This window comes from Melozone crissalis, unplaced genomic scaffold (genome assembly GCF_028551555.1).
Source record: "Melozone crissalis strain CALT ecotype California unplaced genomic scaffold, PUWL_Pcris_2 ptg000042l_1, whole genome shotgun sequence".
Lineage (NCBI taxonomy): Eukaryota > Metazoa > Chordata > Aves > Passeriformes > Passerellidae > Melozone > Melozone crissalis.
Window position 1 is genome coordinate 20,300,596 of NW_026535820.1, and position 17,790 is coordinate 20,318,385.

Sequence of the window (17,790 nt, forward strand, 5' to 3'; positions counted from 1 at the left end):
AAACAGTGGAAATACAAACAGACATATTCTTTTCTAGAGGCTTTGTGGGAGACCTAAATTGTTCCAGTCACCACAATAAATGCTGCTTCTGAAATAAGTCATACAGTCCTGCTGGGCTTGGCTGCTACAAGCCCTGTCTTATGATCCATGGAAGTAAATTCCAAAAATGATACAATAGCTAGAGAGAGATATTTCACAATTTATTTACTAGTTAGGGACTTCAAATGAATCTTGGATAACTTCTGCACAACTCTTTGTACTTGTAAAGAAAGTGGGAAGATACTGGCTCACCTTGAACTACTTATTCCCATTCTGCTTCTATGAATTTTAAGGCTCATTCCAAGCTTTGTGAAAGAAGACTATGGAATGTCTCATTTCCAAAGTAGCACTGCAAAGCCTTTATGGACAGATTTTTTTTAACCTTTAGCCTTTCACAGACCACTGTTACCTGCAGATGACAATGGGTTTTTTTTGCAGCTGCTCAAGGTAAGCAAAAGCAGAGACAGCTCTCATTTTGTCCCCATATCTGCTGTTATCGCAAGGGAGCTTGGATGGGATTCTGTTCCAGCATTGTGGAACAGCAGCACTGTGAGGTGGGATGTGCCCCATGGCCTTTATGTAGTGATGACTACAGATGACTGTGCACTCAAATATTTTATGAAGAGAAAGAGAAGCCTTGAAATGCCAAGACAACGAGCAGACTATTTCACCTGAGGGAGACAGGCAGGGGAAAAATCTTAATTTGAATCAGAAAATTCTGTGCTCAGCTAGCATTGGCAGAATGGAGAAACAGGATATAAAATTTGTAAATTATTAATATTTTTATTATATATATGTATCTTGGTATCTTTTCCTATAAAAATGTTCAGACAAGTTAATATTCAGATTTTGTCTTTTACAGAGTGAAAATAGACCATTCTACTATCAGTGCCCACTACTAGTTTATGGTGTGTTTCCCAATGAACAAAATAGATATTTTTTGTTGCAGTATATAACTTGGTTCCTTTTTTTTTCCCTAGCTTAAGCTTTCATGCAGTATCTGGCATGACTATTTATGCTGCTGAAAGGCAATGATTAAGTAAGAATGATGTATCGGTTGCACAGAATTGTTCCCTTTTTTTCTCCAGTGTGACAAGCAGTTGCAGCACAGTAGCTTGCTTTGGCAGGTTTCTGAGTTTTTGTTTTTCCCTAAGTTAAGTGTAAAAACACTTATGCATGTGTTAGAGGGAGGCGTCAAAGGTGCCTTCCTCTTGGTAGGCAATTATTTGCTCTGGCTTTGTCTTGGGCAGAAAATGATCTTTGAAGGTTGTCTGGAGGATGGCCTCATATAACTTTTGTGATTCCTACATATGACTGGCTTTTGAGAGGTGAACAAAAGTGCAGAGCACATCAGGAAGATAAATGCCAGGAAGAGAAAATGACTGTGTAAGCTGAAGACAATGTTGGCAGATGAACAAATGGGTATGAAGTGGGCAAAGAATAAATCTAAGCTAGAAACTGGAAACTTTCCTGCCATCTGAGGAATGAGATCATGGAACAGCTTGAAGGGTCATGAATGCTTAACTTATTCTGCTATTTTAATGAGATTTGAGTGTCTTAATACATGGCCTGGGACCATGTCCTGTGGAGCCCAATGAATGTCTTTCACCTCTTTTTCTCCTTATCTTTTCTCTCTCTCTTTTTTCTTTTTCCTTTTTTTTTTCCTCAAATTCTACTCTTACAGATGTCCCTGCATTCACATGAGCTCTGGTAGTCTGGCAGCTCTGGCATCCCTGTTTGGAGGCTCTGCCCAAGATATTCCAAGTTTGTGTTCCTCTGAAGTGCTACCCTTAAGGGTGTCAGTGACCTGACTCTGTCCTGTGTGAGGCCTTGAAAGAAGCACTGAAGAGTGCAGTACTGTAAAGCTGCCATATGTACATAGTGTGGGTAAAGAAATCATAGAATGGTTTGAGTTGGAAGGGATCTTAAAGGTCCTCTAGTTTCAACCCCCCTGCCATAGACAAAGACACCTTTGACTAGACCAAGTTGCTCAGAGCTCCATTCAACCTGATTGTGAATACTTCCAGGAATGGGGCATCCACAACCTCTGGGCATCCTGTTCCAGTACCTTACCACCCTCACAATCAATAATTCTTTCCTAATATCTCATCTAAACCTACTCTCTTCCAGTTTGAATCTCCTTTTTCCATGTCCTGTCACTCCATGCTCTTGTAAGAAGTCCCTCTCTGTCTTTTGGTCTTGCTTCAGCTCTTGAAAGGCAGCAATGAGGTTACTCTGAAGCACTTCCTTTTCCAGGAGGAACAGAACAGAAACAAACAGAATTGTCTCAGCCTTTCCCCAGAGGAGAGGTGCTCTATCCATCTAGTAATCTTGGTGTAACTCCTCTGGACTCATCCCAACAAGTCTTTCCTGTGCTGGGGCCCCCAGATCTCGATGCAGCACCACAGGTGGGGTCTCACCAAATGCAGTGGAGGGGTGGCATCACCTCCCTTGACCTGCTGGCCAAATGTGTGCATATATACACAACATATGTATGTGCACATGTAATAGTGTTTTGACAATTTTAGATGCTCTTACCTCTAAAGCAGAGGCTCCTGACCTCACTGACCATACAATTTGGTTGTCTGCTGCTCTGTAGACCTTGCCTATTACAGAAAGGTTTTAAAGATGTTTTTAGTGTTTGGAAATAATTATTTTGCCTTAATTATTTAAGAGAGCTCTACAAGTGGCAGGACTTAGGGCTGTCAACATATTTCTCCCTTTCAAGAGTAGAAAGGAAAAGCCCTGTGCCAGTCCTGGTGGGTGCACTGCTCTTTTTTCTTTGTGTCTGAGCAGGGCTCTGGGAGGCTGGACACCAGGCTTGTACTGGATTGACTCTAAGAATGTTATGGTCTCAGGCTTTCAGTACTCCATTTTAAGTGCTTCCTTCCTGCTCTGCACTTCCCAAAAACCCCCCAGCTATCCCATCAATTATACAGCATTTATAGAAAAGTGCTAAAGATTGATGCACCAAAAAATAAAAAAAGCGTAGTGATAGGGTAGACTGTTCCCATGGGAGTAGGAGCAGGAAGTTGTGAAGATAAGAAAAGACACCAACACTGCTCTGTAATAGTTAAATATCTGTGTGAGAGAATTTCACTCAAATTCAGCTTCCCAGATGCCTGAGCCTTAAACTGAAATGCAAAAGGGTCTTCTTTCTTATTTGAAGTATATTCTTGGAAAGACTGGGGAAGGGAGAACAACAGGAGGCTCTTTTGTAGAATTACTGTTAATACTTAGCCTAGTCTGTTGAGGCAAAGGTTGTAGATTGTGTGGTCAGACAGCTTGATGGCTTGATTCCTGCTCAATGTTTTCACAATCTAAACATATGCTGTAAATAGCAGGCTGCAATAAATTGTGCTTCAGTTGCAGTAGGAATTAACTTAATGTACAGTCAGTGAAAAATGTACTGTAAGGGTCGGTGAATTCAGGCAGTTTGTATCTTCAAATGGTTATTTTGATTGTGTGTGGCTTTTATCCTCATGTTTATTGGGAACTTTTTATGCTAATCTCCTCTGATGTGCAGGTTGTGGGACTATTTACTGGGCTGCACAATGGCTGCTAGTCTTTATGGAGAAAGATTGCAAAACGAAAGCATATTGACCCAGCTGTTTCGACCTGTGTAAGGATAAAGGGCAGCTCTAACATGTGTGAGCACCTAGGCATGTAAGGCAGAGTTTTCTCACTGAAATAACCTGAAAATCTATAAATGATTTCTTTGTAGCTTGGGATTCCACCAGATACTTAGTAGCTGCATAAATTAATTATTCTCTCTCCTGCCTGTTCCCATGGCTGGCTTATAAACCTTAACAGCACATATCGAAAAAAGAAAAATCTTTGGAGTCAAGTGTGTAAAGGCACAGATAGATCCACAAGAGCCAGAAATTTGCCACAGTTCTGAGAAACACTGGCTCAGAAAACAGCAGGTTTACCCAGCCTTTTCTTACTTCGTTTGCTGTTACATTTTTCTTTTGGGAAGAGATATCAGTTTAATCTGTGATCAAACTTGTAATCAGAAAATGGCATAAGATTAATTATGGAAATGCCATTTAATTTCCACAGTCTATTGACAACTGACAACTGCATGAAGATCCCATTAATATTTACACAGTGCTGTGAGTTTTATCTAACTTTCTTAGGGTCAGATTCACACCTACTTCAAGATCTGGGGCTTCTGGTTCACAGGAGAGCTATGAATTTAGCCTGTAGGCTTTTAAAAAGGAAAATAGATAAATCAATTCCTGAAAAATCAAGTATGAAACTGAAAGTTGCTGCATGATAAATCTGGGGTGGGGAGGAGAGGAAAGTGGCTTTGTGGGTTCCTGGCTTAAACACTGAGTTGCATTTCTGGTTGTGTAAAGCTTTGGCATTCTGAATTTTTCCAGTAATGCGTAGGCATTTCAAAATGAAAATTTATTTCTTTCTCCTGTTTACTCCACTGCAGATTTTGGACAGAATTGAAGATGTTCAAGAACTCATATTCTCTAAAGAGCCTGACCTGTCAAGAGCTCTCCTCCCTGTTCAAACTATGCACCTTACTATAATAGTAGCTCATCTGAGAACAGAAGAAGAAGTGAAAAAGTAAGAATCCTGCCAAATTCAAGAGCAGCTAATTTTTCTGTAAATGTGGTAACCTTACTGCTGCTATTGTGAATCATTATGTTTTATTAGAGCCTACACACAATTCCTCTTAAACTTTTTTATCAGTTTCTGGCTTGCTTTCAGTACCTGTGGGGAAAGATCTTTACAAAAGCTAGCTGTGATGCATCAGAGATTGAAATTTTCTTATCTGCCAGGGGGTGAAGAGAAAAAGCAGTGTGGCTGTAAATAGTATTACAGCTTTCAGCTTTTTACTACCACAAATTAGCTCAACAGATGTAAGCTTCCCTGAGCTGCTGTCTTTTGAGAAACCATAGCTTTTCGACTCAGCCATACTTTTATCAGCTGGAAAATGTTAGCTGTGAAGATACATTGCATGAAGAAGAAAACAACAAAAAAAAATCTGCCTAGTTCCTTCCCAAGCTGCTCTCTTGTTGAATTCAAGCAGTGAGCTGTCTCTGGGGCCCTGTGAATTAAGATGGAGCTATTGACAGATGACTGAGGAAACCTACCCCGTGGTCAGGAAGGCTGGAATTGAAAGAAAGGTCCAGAAAATAATGCCAGTCTGCTGCAGTTTTTTCCCTAAGCCTTATCTTACTGTACCACACTGGGAAACCTGGAACTCCTTGACATAAGGAGGCAGAAAGGAAAGGCCTTTATGTGCCTGGGAAGGCATCATGTGGTAGAGGTGGGAATCTGGTGAGAACAGCCCTTTCTCCAGGGGCCCTGGCACCTATCAGCACGGGAATGAAAAACAGGCCTCAACACCATATGAGTGTCACACAGGATCTGCTGGGGTGTAAAGCAGAATGCCTGGCTGGAAAGGTGTCAAAAAACCCAATATGACTAGGAAAAAACCTCTCCTGCCCATACAGGCAGCACCAGTTAAGCATGATTAAGATGCATATGACAGGCTTGTGTGTGCCTTATTTCAAAGTTACCTGCTTTATTTTTTCATTCTGGAGACTTTTTTTTTTAAGGGTCTGAAGGAAAAAATTAGGAGAGTTATATGGGCTAAGGAGACATGCAGAATACAGTGTACAGTAATTCAGTAATAAAACCCTGTGCCAGTGCTGCTGACTGGGCAGGCTGATGTCCAAGAGGATAGGAAGCTAGTTGAGAGCAGCAATCAAAATGGGAATCAATTGGTTAGGGAGGTGAGTGGAGCTAAGTAGTGTTAATGAACTTAAGAGTGGATGTGTGTCTGTAATGTAAAAATAATGGACATACCTAATGAAAAGCAGACCTGCCTTGCCAAACGTTTTTCATCCTGTATCTTTTACCTGCCTCCATAGTTCCTCTAAACGAGGCTGTAGTTCAGTGGCCACTGCTCTGTGCTGTCATATGAAAGACTGCCTTGAGCTTAATTGTTTCTCACTTTTTAAACTAGCAGCCCTGCTGATACAGGGGGCCCAGCCCCTCACAGGGGGAGGGAGGCACCTTCAAATCTAAGGGCAGGAGATGGAGCAGAACTTTTTACATTGACATAGGACAAGGGGGAATGGCTTCAAGCTAGAAAAAGACAAGTTTAGGTTAGATACTGATAGGAAATTCTTTACTACAGTGAGGCCCTGAACAGAGAGAAGTTGTGGAATATTCAAGCAGTCTGGATGAGGCTTTAGGTAACCTGATCTCCTGGAGGGTGTTCTGACCCATGGCAGGAAGGTTGGAAGTAGTTGATAATTAAGGTCCCTTGCAACAGAAACCATTTGATGGAAGAAGTTGTCTTAGTAGTATTTAATTTTTGCTTAGACATTATGAACTTAAATGAAGGACTAGGTTAACCATGCTTATTAAGGTGGAAAACTCAAAATCCGCTGCAAAGAATTCACTCTTTCTAACTTCAGTCCTGTCCTTGCTATATCTTTATTGCTGGCTTCCCATGAGTCTTGGAAAGAAGCTGCTCTTATGCCATTATAGCTGAAGTAACTCCAGTGTAGTGGTGAGGGCTGTTCACAATGCTGGGTGAAGTGGCCTTTGTAGGCATTAAAGAGGCTTTCCAAAGAGCATTAGTAAGTACTGTGTGGGTTTTACTGCCTAGATTTCTATTTTTATGCTACACAGGTCCAAGATTTTTAAAGAGTGGAATGAATGCACTCAAAGCTTGTTTTAGGTGTAATGATAAAGTAAATATGGCTGCAGAAGGCCCAGGAAGTTATGGGATGGTATCTTGCCATCCTTAATCATGTTGCAGTTTGTTAGAAGCATGAAACCTTAGTAGAAGGCTTCTGGTCAAACTCAGTTTGAAGACTGGCAGGATTCCCCTTCCTGGGACACCAGGGTAAAACTTCAGCAGGTGTTAAGTTGTTGGAATTCTTGGTATCTATATTTAGAAATTTAATTATATTTTTTTCTGTGTCTTTAAGAAAAATATTTTAATTTGCAGTATTAATGCCTTTGGATAATTCACTTTTTTTTGAGATTTCTGTGCACAGCAAGGTGCATATTTAAACTTTATTAACATGGGATGCAAAGCTGAGAACATAACCATCAATCTGATACTTTTTACCTAGACTGGAATAGGAGGGTATAATGGAGAAAAATTCTAATTGTGCTTCAGGTGGGAGAGTGAATTTGTTTTAGTTTAAGAATAAAATTAGTCAACCAGTTGAAAATGACAGTGATAAAGTTTTAAACTACATGCCACAAATGGAAGTTCAGTTTTATCCCTTTTGACTCTTCAATAGCATATATTCATAGTTTTTCTGGAATGTTAATATTTTGAATGTTCACTTCACTCACAAAACTCACTTCTAATTCATAAGCTAAGGTTGAAGTGAAAGATGTAATTTATTTGAAATCTTCTAACTGTTACAAAAGAATAAGCAATGAAATACAAGTGTGCCTGTGATACCTTGCATAGTGCTGCAGAGTGGTCAAAATCAGGTATATTGGCTGGCAATAAAAACAATATTTCAATATGTAAACAACCTAATAATTTTCAGCATTTATATATTGATTACTTTTAAGGGCTGTTCTGGCACTGAAGCAAAGCAAGACTAAAGTGGAAGGCATCTTGCAGGGTAAAGACCTTAATTTGACATTCCATGGGATTGGAGAGTTTAATAACCAAGTGCTATATGTGAAAATGTTGGAGGAAGACCAGAAAATGCTTAGCAGAATTGCAGGTAAGTACAAAACTTCATTCTCTAGCACTTGTAATAAACCAGTTTGTTGAGTCCAGCAGCTCCTGTCAGCGCTGGCCCAAGCTGTTGTGCACGGCTGTGATGTGCTGCCTTTCCTCTCATCTCCTCTCTTTCTTACTTGTTAAATATGAAGCCAACAACTGGGTTCCTGGAGAGCATTAGGCCTAAAATAAGGTTATCTGTTCTACTATGGAACAAGTGAGATGCACAGACATTCATGTGAAGATCACACAGCAAATCTAATATAACCTGCTCTGCAGCTGGAAGCTCACAGGCCTGAGGTTGAGGTGTGCACAGTGTTCAAAGTGACACCTCTAGCTGAGGCCCTGCTCATTCAATAATATGAAAGCTTAGTAAGTGTTGGCCCCAGCTGCTTATACAAGAACTTCCTTTAAACTGGAATATGCATGAAATCATAAGTACCTCTGGGGTGGGAGGTGACAAAAATCAGTATTTGTCTGCATATGTGTGTATAGCACCAGCAAATCAGTCTTTTCCTTCCACTGTACAAGATGAAACAGAAGTGAAAGAATAGCTTGTCCTCTGCTCTAATTTCCCAAAGCACTGAAGGGTTTATGAGATGTTCTGGATTTTTGATCTGCCTACCTGCATCTGAGTAAAGTTTCAGAAGGGCCTGATACTCTCTTCTTTCTCCCTATGCAGTTCTGCTTTTAGGACCTGCTTTAGCCTGCAATGCAGAACCTAATCTGTGTCCTGGGCTTCCATTCCAACAGAACAGAAATAATCAATATACATCAATAATCAATATAAAAAAATCAAATATCAATATGATTTTTCCTTGCTATTTTCATACTAAGCAAAAAGGAAGCATAGTTCAACTAATGTTTCTCAAAGAGTCATGCAATACAAAGACACTGTGTAAACTTCAAAGAATATGATTCTTGGAGCAGTCTGTTTTTCCTTTTGTTGATGCTGTTTCTGACCTCCTGCAGTTCTTAGCTTTGGTATTATAGTTCTTATCCTCCTGTTTATTTTACCTCTTAAGTAGTCAGTGATATAATTAGACAAATGTCTTTTATGAACAGCTTCTTTGCCTCAGCTATATAAAATTAGCCACTTGACTATCCATTACCTCTTGCTTGACTCTGGCCTTCGCTTCTCTTATTGTTCCATCCATCCCAAAGCTAATTTTGACTCAAAGCAGCTGTGCTTTTCTAATGTTGTCCCTAATTATTAGGATTACAATCTCAACAATCTTGCCCATGCACAAACTGCTTCTTTTCAAGGCTTTAACTGGAAATAATCTTGACTGGAAGTTAACAAAGAAGGCAGACGATGCAATTTCCTGTAAGATCATATTTGGTACACGCCTGTCTACAATATATATACAATTCAGTGCCATAGAAATAAGGGGCTGATTGATTCTTTTGATGCCTGATTTGACTGTTTTGACAGCACTGCCTTGGCTCTTTGCTCACTCCTGAAAGATACAGAAATGAATACCTCACTCCTCATCTGTAAGTGACTGGTTTTCCCTGAACTCATTGTCTTGCTTAACTGAGGATTTTGTTCCCAATGAGTCATACCATACAAGGTCCATCTTTATCATGCTATTTTATCACCATCAGAAGTGTTTAATTTTGGTTCTGCAGAATGTATACTATGATGCTCTTTAAATATCATCTTGGACCTGCATTAGCTCTAAAAGCCATCGCAATAGTGGGTGGCAGATCCTTCATCTTCTCTGCCTGTATAACCTGCATCTTCAGGGTTTGGGAAACCTAATATCTACCTAATATCTATCTTCTGATCTGAACTCCTTAATTAGATAGAGGAGAAAAAATTTGATTGCAAGCCCTGGGAATATTCTGCCAGTACTTGTGTTTTTAATGCAATATGATTGTTCACTGATTGCCTGAAATAATTCCTTGACTGGGAGACAAGCTGCCAGTTTTCAAGCTGTTAACTCTGTTAACAATGATTTTGCTATTCAGAGAGTTGTAGCTTCCAGTGTTGTTCTATTCTGCATAACTTCTGACCATTTCAAGAACTTAATGAGTCTGGGAATTATGCAAATATGTATCAAAGTCTATCCTTTCAATGACATCTGCAAAGAGATGGGGTTTTGTCTCCCCTCCTCTCAGCAAAGCAATTGAATTAATTGTTATACAATGAATAGGGATTTTTTCCTTACCTTTTAGTCAATATTTTTGGTTGTCATGAGCTAGGTGTGAATTTTAAATGCTGGTTTTTTTGAGCAGCATGATGGGCCAGTGATTTGGCTGGCAAAGGTCAAGACACTCCTGTCAGCTGTCTCTGCCTCATCACGCCCTTATTGATGGTTTGTCAGCAAGTTTGAGAGTTCTGCCTGCTCTAATGAAATATTTAGCCTCTGAAGTGTTCCTGACATTGGCCAGGTGACTGGCCCTCCATCTGCTTTTGGTACTGCATCATGGACTTCAGTTTAAAGTGGAGAGTTAACCTATCTCTAGATCAATTAAGTGCAATTAATTGGTAAATTCTGAGTGCTCCTGGGTTTATCTTGCTGCTAGTGGCCTCAACCACTTTGAAGAAAAGATACTGCTTGCTTAGGATGTCTTGGGACTTTTGTAGGATATTTTTCATTCAGCTAGAGAAGACAGGGTCTGGAAAATTGAGTGCCAGCCTGGCATGGACTGGGCACACCATCCAGGAGCCTTGTCACCATACCTACTTTTTAAAGATGATTGCTGGCCTTGACCTTTCTTCCATCATCTGCTTTTCTGATGAAAATCTGCTCATGGCAGTAAGACCTTCACCTTCTATTAAGAACCCCTTCCAGCTGTTCTGGAGGCTGGGTGGCAACCAAGGGGAGATGCAATTTTCAGATTTTCTTTCTTAGGTTAATATCTACCTGGTTCCTTTTTATGCAGCTGGGGGAGGTTGCATGCTGGATGATGCATGAGGAAAGGCTTTTTGCTCTAGAAGGAGCTTACACACTCTTTTGTGGTGTTTTTTCTCTGGGGCTTGCTGTGCTTTGACCAACTGACATGGGAACAAAAAGACTTAATATACAGAAATTCTTCATGTTAATGTGTACTTTTTGACAAAGTAGCAGGGGCACTTTAGGTTGTTTGATACCTAACCATAATCACCTAGGACCATTTTCAGATGCCCTAAGGTATTTGCAGCACTCACAGCAGACCTACAGCCTGGCTGTACCTTCTGCAGCAGCAGCTGGAGGCCAGGTGGACATCCTGTAGGGCACCTAAAAGGACATTAGATGCTTGTTTGGACAACTGGATCGTATTCCTTGTGTTTTCCAGATGGAAAATATAAAAAGCAGTTGCCTTGGCAAAGTGATCAGACAGCCCCAGCTGCTGTTGCCTCATAAATACTCTGAGAAGAAACATTTTAAACTATTAATTAGCTGAACTTCAAGCCAGAGACCTGGCCTTGATACAAATGCATGTGACAAACTAGTGAAGACACATGTAGTGAAACTTCCTGATAGGTGGAAAAATGAAATGGAAGCAGGGGGATTTCAAAAAAGGCACTCATCTGCTATGTAATATGCTATTTTTTACAGTTTCAACATTGAACCTCCTTCTTTCAGTGCCTAAGCAATTAAGCAGTAACAGAAATGGATGTCAAGACGGGGGGGGGTCTGACTGGAAGAGCTACAAATGCTGCAGGTTTCCATAAAATGCAGATTTCCCGCCCCCCACTATTTTATCTGCTTTATACAATCAAGGTATAGAAGTACTGCAGCCTTAGCCAAGGCTTTAAGTGTAATTTTGGAATTACTTCTCACTGTTTAAATTCAACTGTTGAGCAACACATCTGTTTTTCCCAGGCTTGTAGGGATCTGCCTCATGCAAACCTTACCTTGCTATACTTGAGACTATGCATCCCCAAAATCCATGAAAACCAAGAACAGTCCAGCTTGCTTTGATTTGTCATTAAAATCCTTAGCTGAAATGCCTTGAAGAATATAAATCCTGGAGTTCCATGTATTTTTTTTATGAAGGGTAAAACCTTATGGATTTATAAATACGTGACTGAAGTTTTTAAGCCAGTGACATCATAAACACTTTGTATTACACTTGTATCTGGGGAGGGAGTATTATGTTTGTGTGATGTTCATGTTCCTTCCTGAATGGCTTTAAGTGCTGTGGTGTTGTAGTAGTTTTGGGAACCTAGCCTTTTTTTTTTTTTTTTTTTTTTTTTTCTGGAAGCTCTTTGCTTCTTGCATTGCTGTTTGCAGTAACTGGGGAGAATCTGCTCTGCCACAGACCCCAGCTGTGGCCACTGGTGGTGGCTGCATCTTGCTCCTGGCAGGCCTGCCATGGACAGATGCTTTCTTGAGCTCACCATTTGGTAGGGGATTTATGAATTCAGAAGGAATTGTGTTGCAAACACAGAAGTTTGGATCTAGTCTCAGGTTTACAGCTTATGTCTGTATGTCATGCAGAACTTTGGTTTTGAGTACTTTTCTCAGATTTTTCTGTTGCCTGTGGTAGTGCAGCAAGTGGTTACCTGGGGTGTGTTTTAACCATCTTGCTCAAGACAGGGATAATGGCTTTTTGTCTAACCCCCCTGTAAATATTTTTCTCTACCTCCACACTATTACTTATTCCTTTCTTATATTTTCTTTTTCCAGAAGCTGTGGAAGAATGCTTTATTGAAATGAATCTCGACATTTCAGGAAGTAAGGACTTCAAACCACATCTGACTTTCCTGAAGCTCTCTAAAGCATCAAGGTTGAGAAGAAGGGTAAGTAACTGGGTGTAAGAATATTTTTCCTGGGATCAGTTCTAGTGATTACTTTTCCTTCAATGAGATCCTTGGGATCTAAGCAATAATCATTGCAACTGGAGAACAACATAACTTCTCTTATTTAACAAAGCTTGTATATAGGCTGCTCAACACATTTGTGTTTGTTCATATCTGACTGAAAGAAATGAGGTCTGTTGTTAATACTCTGTATGGCTCTCTTGTAGAGTACAGATTGCTTCCCTTCCATTGTGGCTGGTCAAATCTGCACAAAAACAATGTCAAGCTGATTACATAGGGCAGGATGGCTTCTGAGCAATATTTGTCTTCTGACTAATATTTACCTCAGAACAAGATTAATGTCATGTTGGAAGTCAGGCTGCCTTGATTTATACTAGAAGTGTGTGATGTGCTTTTCTAACCTTTCCTGCAGCATTGTATGGGTTTTATCACAAACAATTAAAGTAAAAAACAACTCTGATTAGATTGCTCATTTCCCAGTGGAATACTGTCCTGCTTGTTTCCAGGAATAATACTTGTATTTATGAGGTCAATATATTGCAAACCTGAAACACTAGAGGAGCATGCAGAAAGGAAAACAGAAAAAGCTATAATAGCTGAAGAAAATGACCTTGTTCAAGTACTTTGTATTGACTTGATATTAGCCTTTTGTATACATGATAAAATCAAAGTTGGCTAGGACTGATAGTTCTGTGCTGGAGGCTCTTTCTTTTATACTGCCTATAGGGATTTTCATGAGCAGAGGTATCTGCAATGTCTAATGCAAAAGAAACCACACAGTAGGCACGTAGGAATTACTGTTGACTCTTGTCTGGAGTATTTTCACACTTCCTCTTACTATGAAATTTAAAATTAAAAAATAGAATTGTAATTTTCTGCATGCTCTCCTCTTTTGATCTCTAGCACTAAATATAGCCTAATCTCTCATAACATGATTTCTGTATGCTGTCTCATTGCGTACATATATATAAATAAGTGTATAGGTCTTTGAATGTTAGAATATCAAGTGGTATGCCCAGAAGTGGATGCAGTGTTCCTGGTGTGGCCCCACCAGTGCTGAGCAGAGGGGAGTTATCTCTGTCAATATGCTGGCAACATTCCTCTTAATGCCACCCAGGACACCACTGGCTGCCTTTGTTGCAAGGATGCGCTACTGGCTCATGGTCAGCCTGGTGTCCACCAGAACCTCTAGCTCCTTTTTCTGTAAAACTTCTTCACAGTCAGCTATCAGCCCGTACTCGTGCCTGGTTCACTCCTCCTCTGTGGCTGACCTTTGTGCTTCTTGTTCAGCCTTGTGAAGTTCCTGTCAGTTCATTTCTCCAGCCCACTGAGATACCTCTGGTTGGCAGTACCCTCCAGTGATCAGGCACTTCTCCCAGCTTGGTATTAGTGGTGTTGCTGAGGGTGCACTCTGCCCCAATATCTAGATGATTAATGAAGATGCTAAACAGTTCTGGACCCAGTATTGGCCTCTTGTGCTCATCTCTAGTTACCAGCCTCCAAGTAGACTTTGTGCCACCAATCACTGCCATAGGGAACTGACTGTTCAGCCAATTTTGAATCCACCTCACTGTTCAGCCAGCTAATAATTCATCAGCTCTCTCTATGGACATATCACAGGAAACAGTATCAAAAATTTCCTGGACTTCAGCTAGACAATATTCACTGCTCTTCCCTTGTTTATAAAGCATTGCTTGTTTCGGTGCAAATTTGTTTTCACAATGAAACTATTGCTCCTAAAATATTATTTTACAGACCAGGGCTGTGAAACTGGAGTACGGCCATATATTGAGTTGCTTATTAGGGGTATGTGAACTCTGTAAGTTCATGTACAAATCTCCCTGAGTTTAGTAAGGCTCAACCCTGGACATAAGACATAATCTCGAAGATCACTTACTGCATTTCTTTCAAAATATAGTACAAGTAAAAAGGAGGAAACTGATTGCTTTTATAGTATCCCATTCCTAAACAGTGCAGAAGAGAAATCAGCCCTCCTAAACACTAGGAGATGCCGAAGTATGAATAAGACGAAATATCACTTAAGTTATTATGATGCCATCTACTGGCTGTAATTACTTTTTTTATACCATAAATAACTGTTTCCTCATAGAAAGTGTGCTGTTTAAGTATTTCACATGGTTGAAGTGCTTCTTATATGAAGCTTAAGAGGTAATTGCTAAGGCAGTTTATATTTTACATCTCAAGTACACTTTGTTAATAAGAGGTATGTGATGATACTGGTGATGTAGCTGCAGACCTTGTTCTCATTTGTGGGGGAAGAGCAGCTGGTTCTCTTTAAAACTGATACAGCTGTAAACTTGCACCTTGAGAAGCTGTGCATCTTTGGCTTTAGTTGTGTGTCTAAATATCCCAAGAGGCTGGAGAGATCTTGGATTGTGTGCTTTTTATTCTGAATAGCTACCGAAGGAGCAGTATGTGCTGTTTGAAGATCAGGTTCAAAATGGGCAGTGTGACCCTGGCATAAATAAAAAATATGGGCTCTTCAGGTGTTTTGATCTCTACCTTTCCAATGAGCCAAAAGGAAACAGTTCACCTCTTAAGAGAATCCACTTCATTACTTGTTGTAAGAGCCTTCTCAGCACACAGGCAACACAGTGCGGGCTGTTAGCCTTTAGTGCTGGGCACTGCCTGCTCTCACCTCTGCCAGAGCAAAGTGGTGGATCAAGTGCCTCTGTGCTAAAGTGGAAAATGTTTGCTTGTTCCCTTTTATGCTGTTCTAAGTAGATTCACTTGGTGCAGGTGTAGAAATAGCTGTGGACTACCCTGGGTTGTGAGAGAGTACGTTCTTTAACAAATATTAACAAGTCACATACTTGTATTAAAATATTTGGTGCTTTTTAATGGAAGGGCAGTCCTAATCCTGCCCTCTTCTGGCTGCTTGATAAGTTATCTTCAATGATGTGACCTTACTCAGGTTTCCATTATCCTCCTGGATTACCCAGAAAACAGCCCATGCGCAGTGTGTCTCTGCATTTCAGCAGAACTTGAACCTCATGGCATTTGGGTGACAGCAGCTCCTGGCTCCTGAGCAGCCTGCCTCTGACTGACACATGGGCATCTCTGGGGCACAGAAAAAGTGTGCTGTTGGTTTATTTAAACTTTCAAGTGTTTTAGTCACCTCAGGCAGCAGTGCCTGATGGTTTGATGTGTTTGGTTATGAAGCTATTTATATCTGCTTCTACCTAGGTGACACTGGCTGTTCTGGCTGTCCTCCCACAATCTCCATGCCGTGAACTGTACATATCCACCTGCTAATAAGTCTGTCATTATGAGGAAGAAATCTTGTAAAAAATGCTCTTTTTTTTTCTTCCCCTGGTGTTTGGGAGCAGGTCTGAACAAACTGATTGAGAATTCTTTGAGGCAATGTGCTGCAAGGAGCTCCTTGGAGCCTTGTTAACTCACAGAGTCATTACGTTAGGAGAGGTGGAGACTATTGTCTGTTTAATGATTCATCTGTCCTTCATTACATCTCCATATGTGCCCCTAGCATATGTGGTTTGCTATAGGCTAAATGCTTTGTGGGAGCCCCTTGTATAAATTGGCAGCCTGTTTCTGTCTGAATTAAAGGCCTGGGAACCATGGAATTGTTGGGTTTCTCATCCATCCTCAGTGACACCTGCACAGGGCAGCTAGTGCTGCTGTGCACAAACTTGTTGAGGGGGAGAAGAGCAAAGAAATCACTCTGTGGAGCTGCTGATTTTTGGTCTTGACAGTCATATGATTTCTAAGCATGTGCTTTGATATGGCAATAGAAATTACTTTCCTTAGTCAACTTGGTGTCTAAGGAAAGTCACTTATATTGCCGTATCAAAGCACATGCTTTCCTAGGCTGAAAAGAAGTGTCAGTGTTTAAAAACACATCTCTAGGAGTGTCCCCTTTCAGTTGTGTGTCGACTGTTGTAGCATTTGGCAATTGAGATACTGACAGTGCTTGGTAGCTATCTAAGAGCTACTGAGGTTTTCTTTTTCTTTTCTGCCTTGCTGGAATGTTTTCCCAGTTAGTCATCGAGTTAAATTTCTTTTGAGTATTTCTTCACAGGGATGAAGGTGCATGAACTCTATTTCTAACCTGTCTTTAGCAAACATTTTAATTACTGTTGTGGAGAGTGAGCACCAAGGAGGAGGGTTAATTTTTCAGTCTGCTAAGACAGCTTTAAGATGAAATTGAGTAAGGTGAACTCTAGCTGAAATCAAGCAATCCCTCCTAAAGGCAATTCAGAATAATTATATATGGTAGCTGTGAACTTCCCTGAAGTATCTAAAATTAGGTGGTTGCATTTAAATAACAGTAGGTTAAATTTGTATACTTGGCATGTTTTTATTCTTGAGGAGGGTAGGGTAGATGGAGGATTGGGCAAAAGCCAAGCTTCCCATAACTTTAATTTGTAATGGCTGGCTTTTCTCAGTATCAACTTAAATACTACCACATGAAGTTGATGCTGTTATCCTAATTAGGTGTGAGGTGGGTGGGGTGGTGTTTTCTTTGCTGGGTTTTGTTAAGGTAGTACTTGACACACCTACCTAAAGTGCATGAGTTTTTGTGCACCTATATAATACACATAATGTCATCTTGCTCTTTGAATAAATAGGGCTTCAGGAAAATTTGTGCAGACCTGTATAAGGAATACGAGGACAGCCCCTTTGGCACAGAGCTCTTCAGTCGGATTGATCTCTGTGCCATGCGCAAGAAGAAGCAGGAATCTGGTTATTATTACTGCGAGTGCTCAATCAATGTGGGCTCCAGTGGGAGGGAAGAGAGTAAAGAGAAAGAAATGCAGACAGAAGATGTGGGAGAAGCAAGCAGTGAAGACCTCCCAAAAAATGTAGCAGAGGCTGAAATAGGAGAAGCTACTGCAAGCTGTAAGCTTGCCTCAACAGCAGTAGCTGATGATAAACCATCTGAAAATGCTGCTGAGGCCTCAATTGCAACTAAAGAAAAGGAAATCAATGAGGCAGAGGGACAGCCTGAAGCTGCAGATGGGACTTTTCCTACAGCTGGAGATATCTGCTCAAAGTCAGCACTTGGTCTGCTGCCAGTAAGTTCAGATGTGTTGAAAAGCTTGGAAATGGAACAAGAAAAAGCAAAGATAACAGATGGTAGTTTGCAAAAAACTGAAGCAACAGAATATGCTGAACCTGGTCAGACAAGTTTGAGATAAAGTTGTTGCAATCCTTGGTGAACTTGGTGAGGATGGAGAAGACAAACAGGTACTGAGGGGCTGAGGTCAGAGGAGTGGGTATGGTGAGT

General features: G+C 40.6%; 1 protein-coding gene across 1 annotated transcript in view; it reads left to right on the forward strand.

The window, feature by feature from the left end:
- LOC128942559 (uncharacterized) overlaps positions 1-17,790 on the forward strand; it is a 74,696-nt gene that overhangs the window by 14,886 nt on the left and 42,020 nt on the right. Inside the window, exons 3-5 of the mRNA XM_054285109.1 lie at positions 4,484-4,620; positions 7,609-7,766; positions 12,388-12,500. Coding sequence (XP_054141084.1) covers positions 4,484-4,620; positions 7,609-7,766; positions 12,388-12,500 — 408 coding nt within the window. The remainder of the gene's footprint in view (positions 1-4,483; positions 4,621-7,608; positions 7,767-12,387; positions 12,501-17,790) is intronic.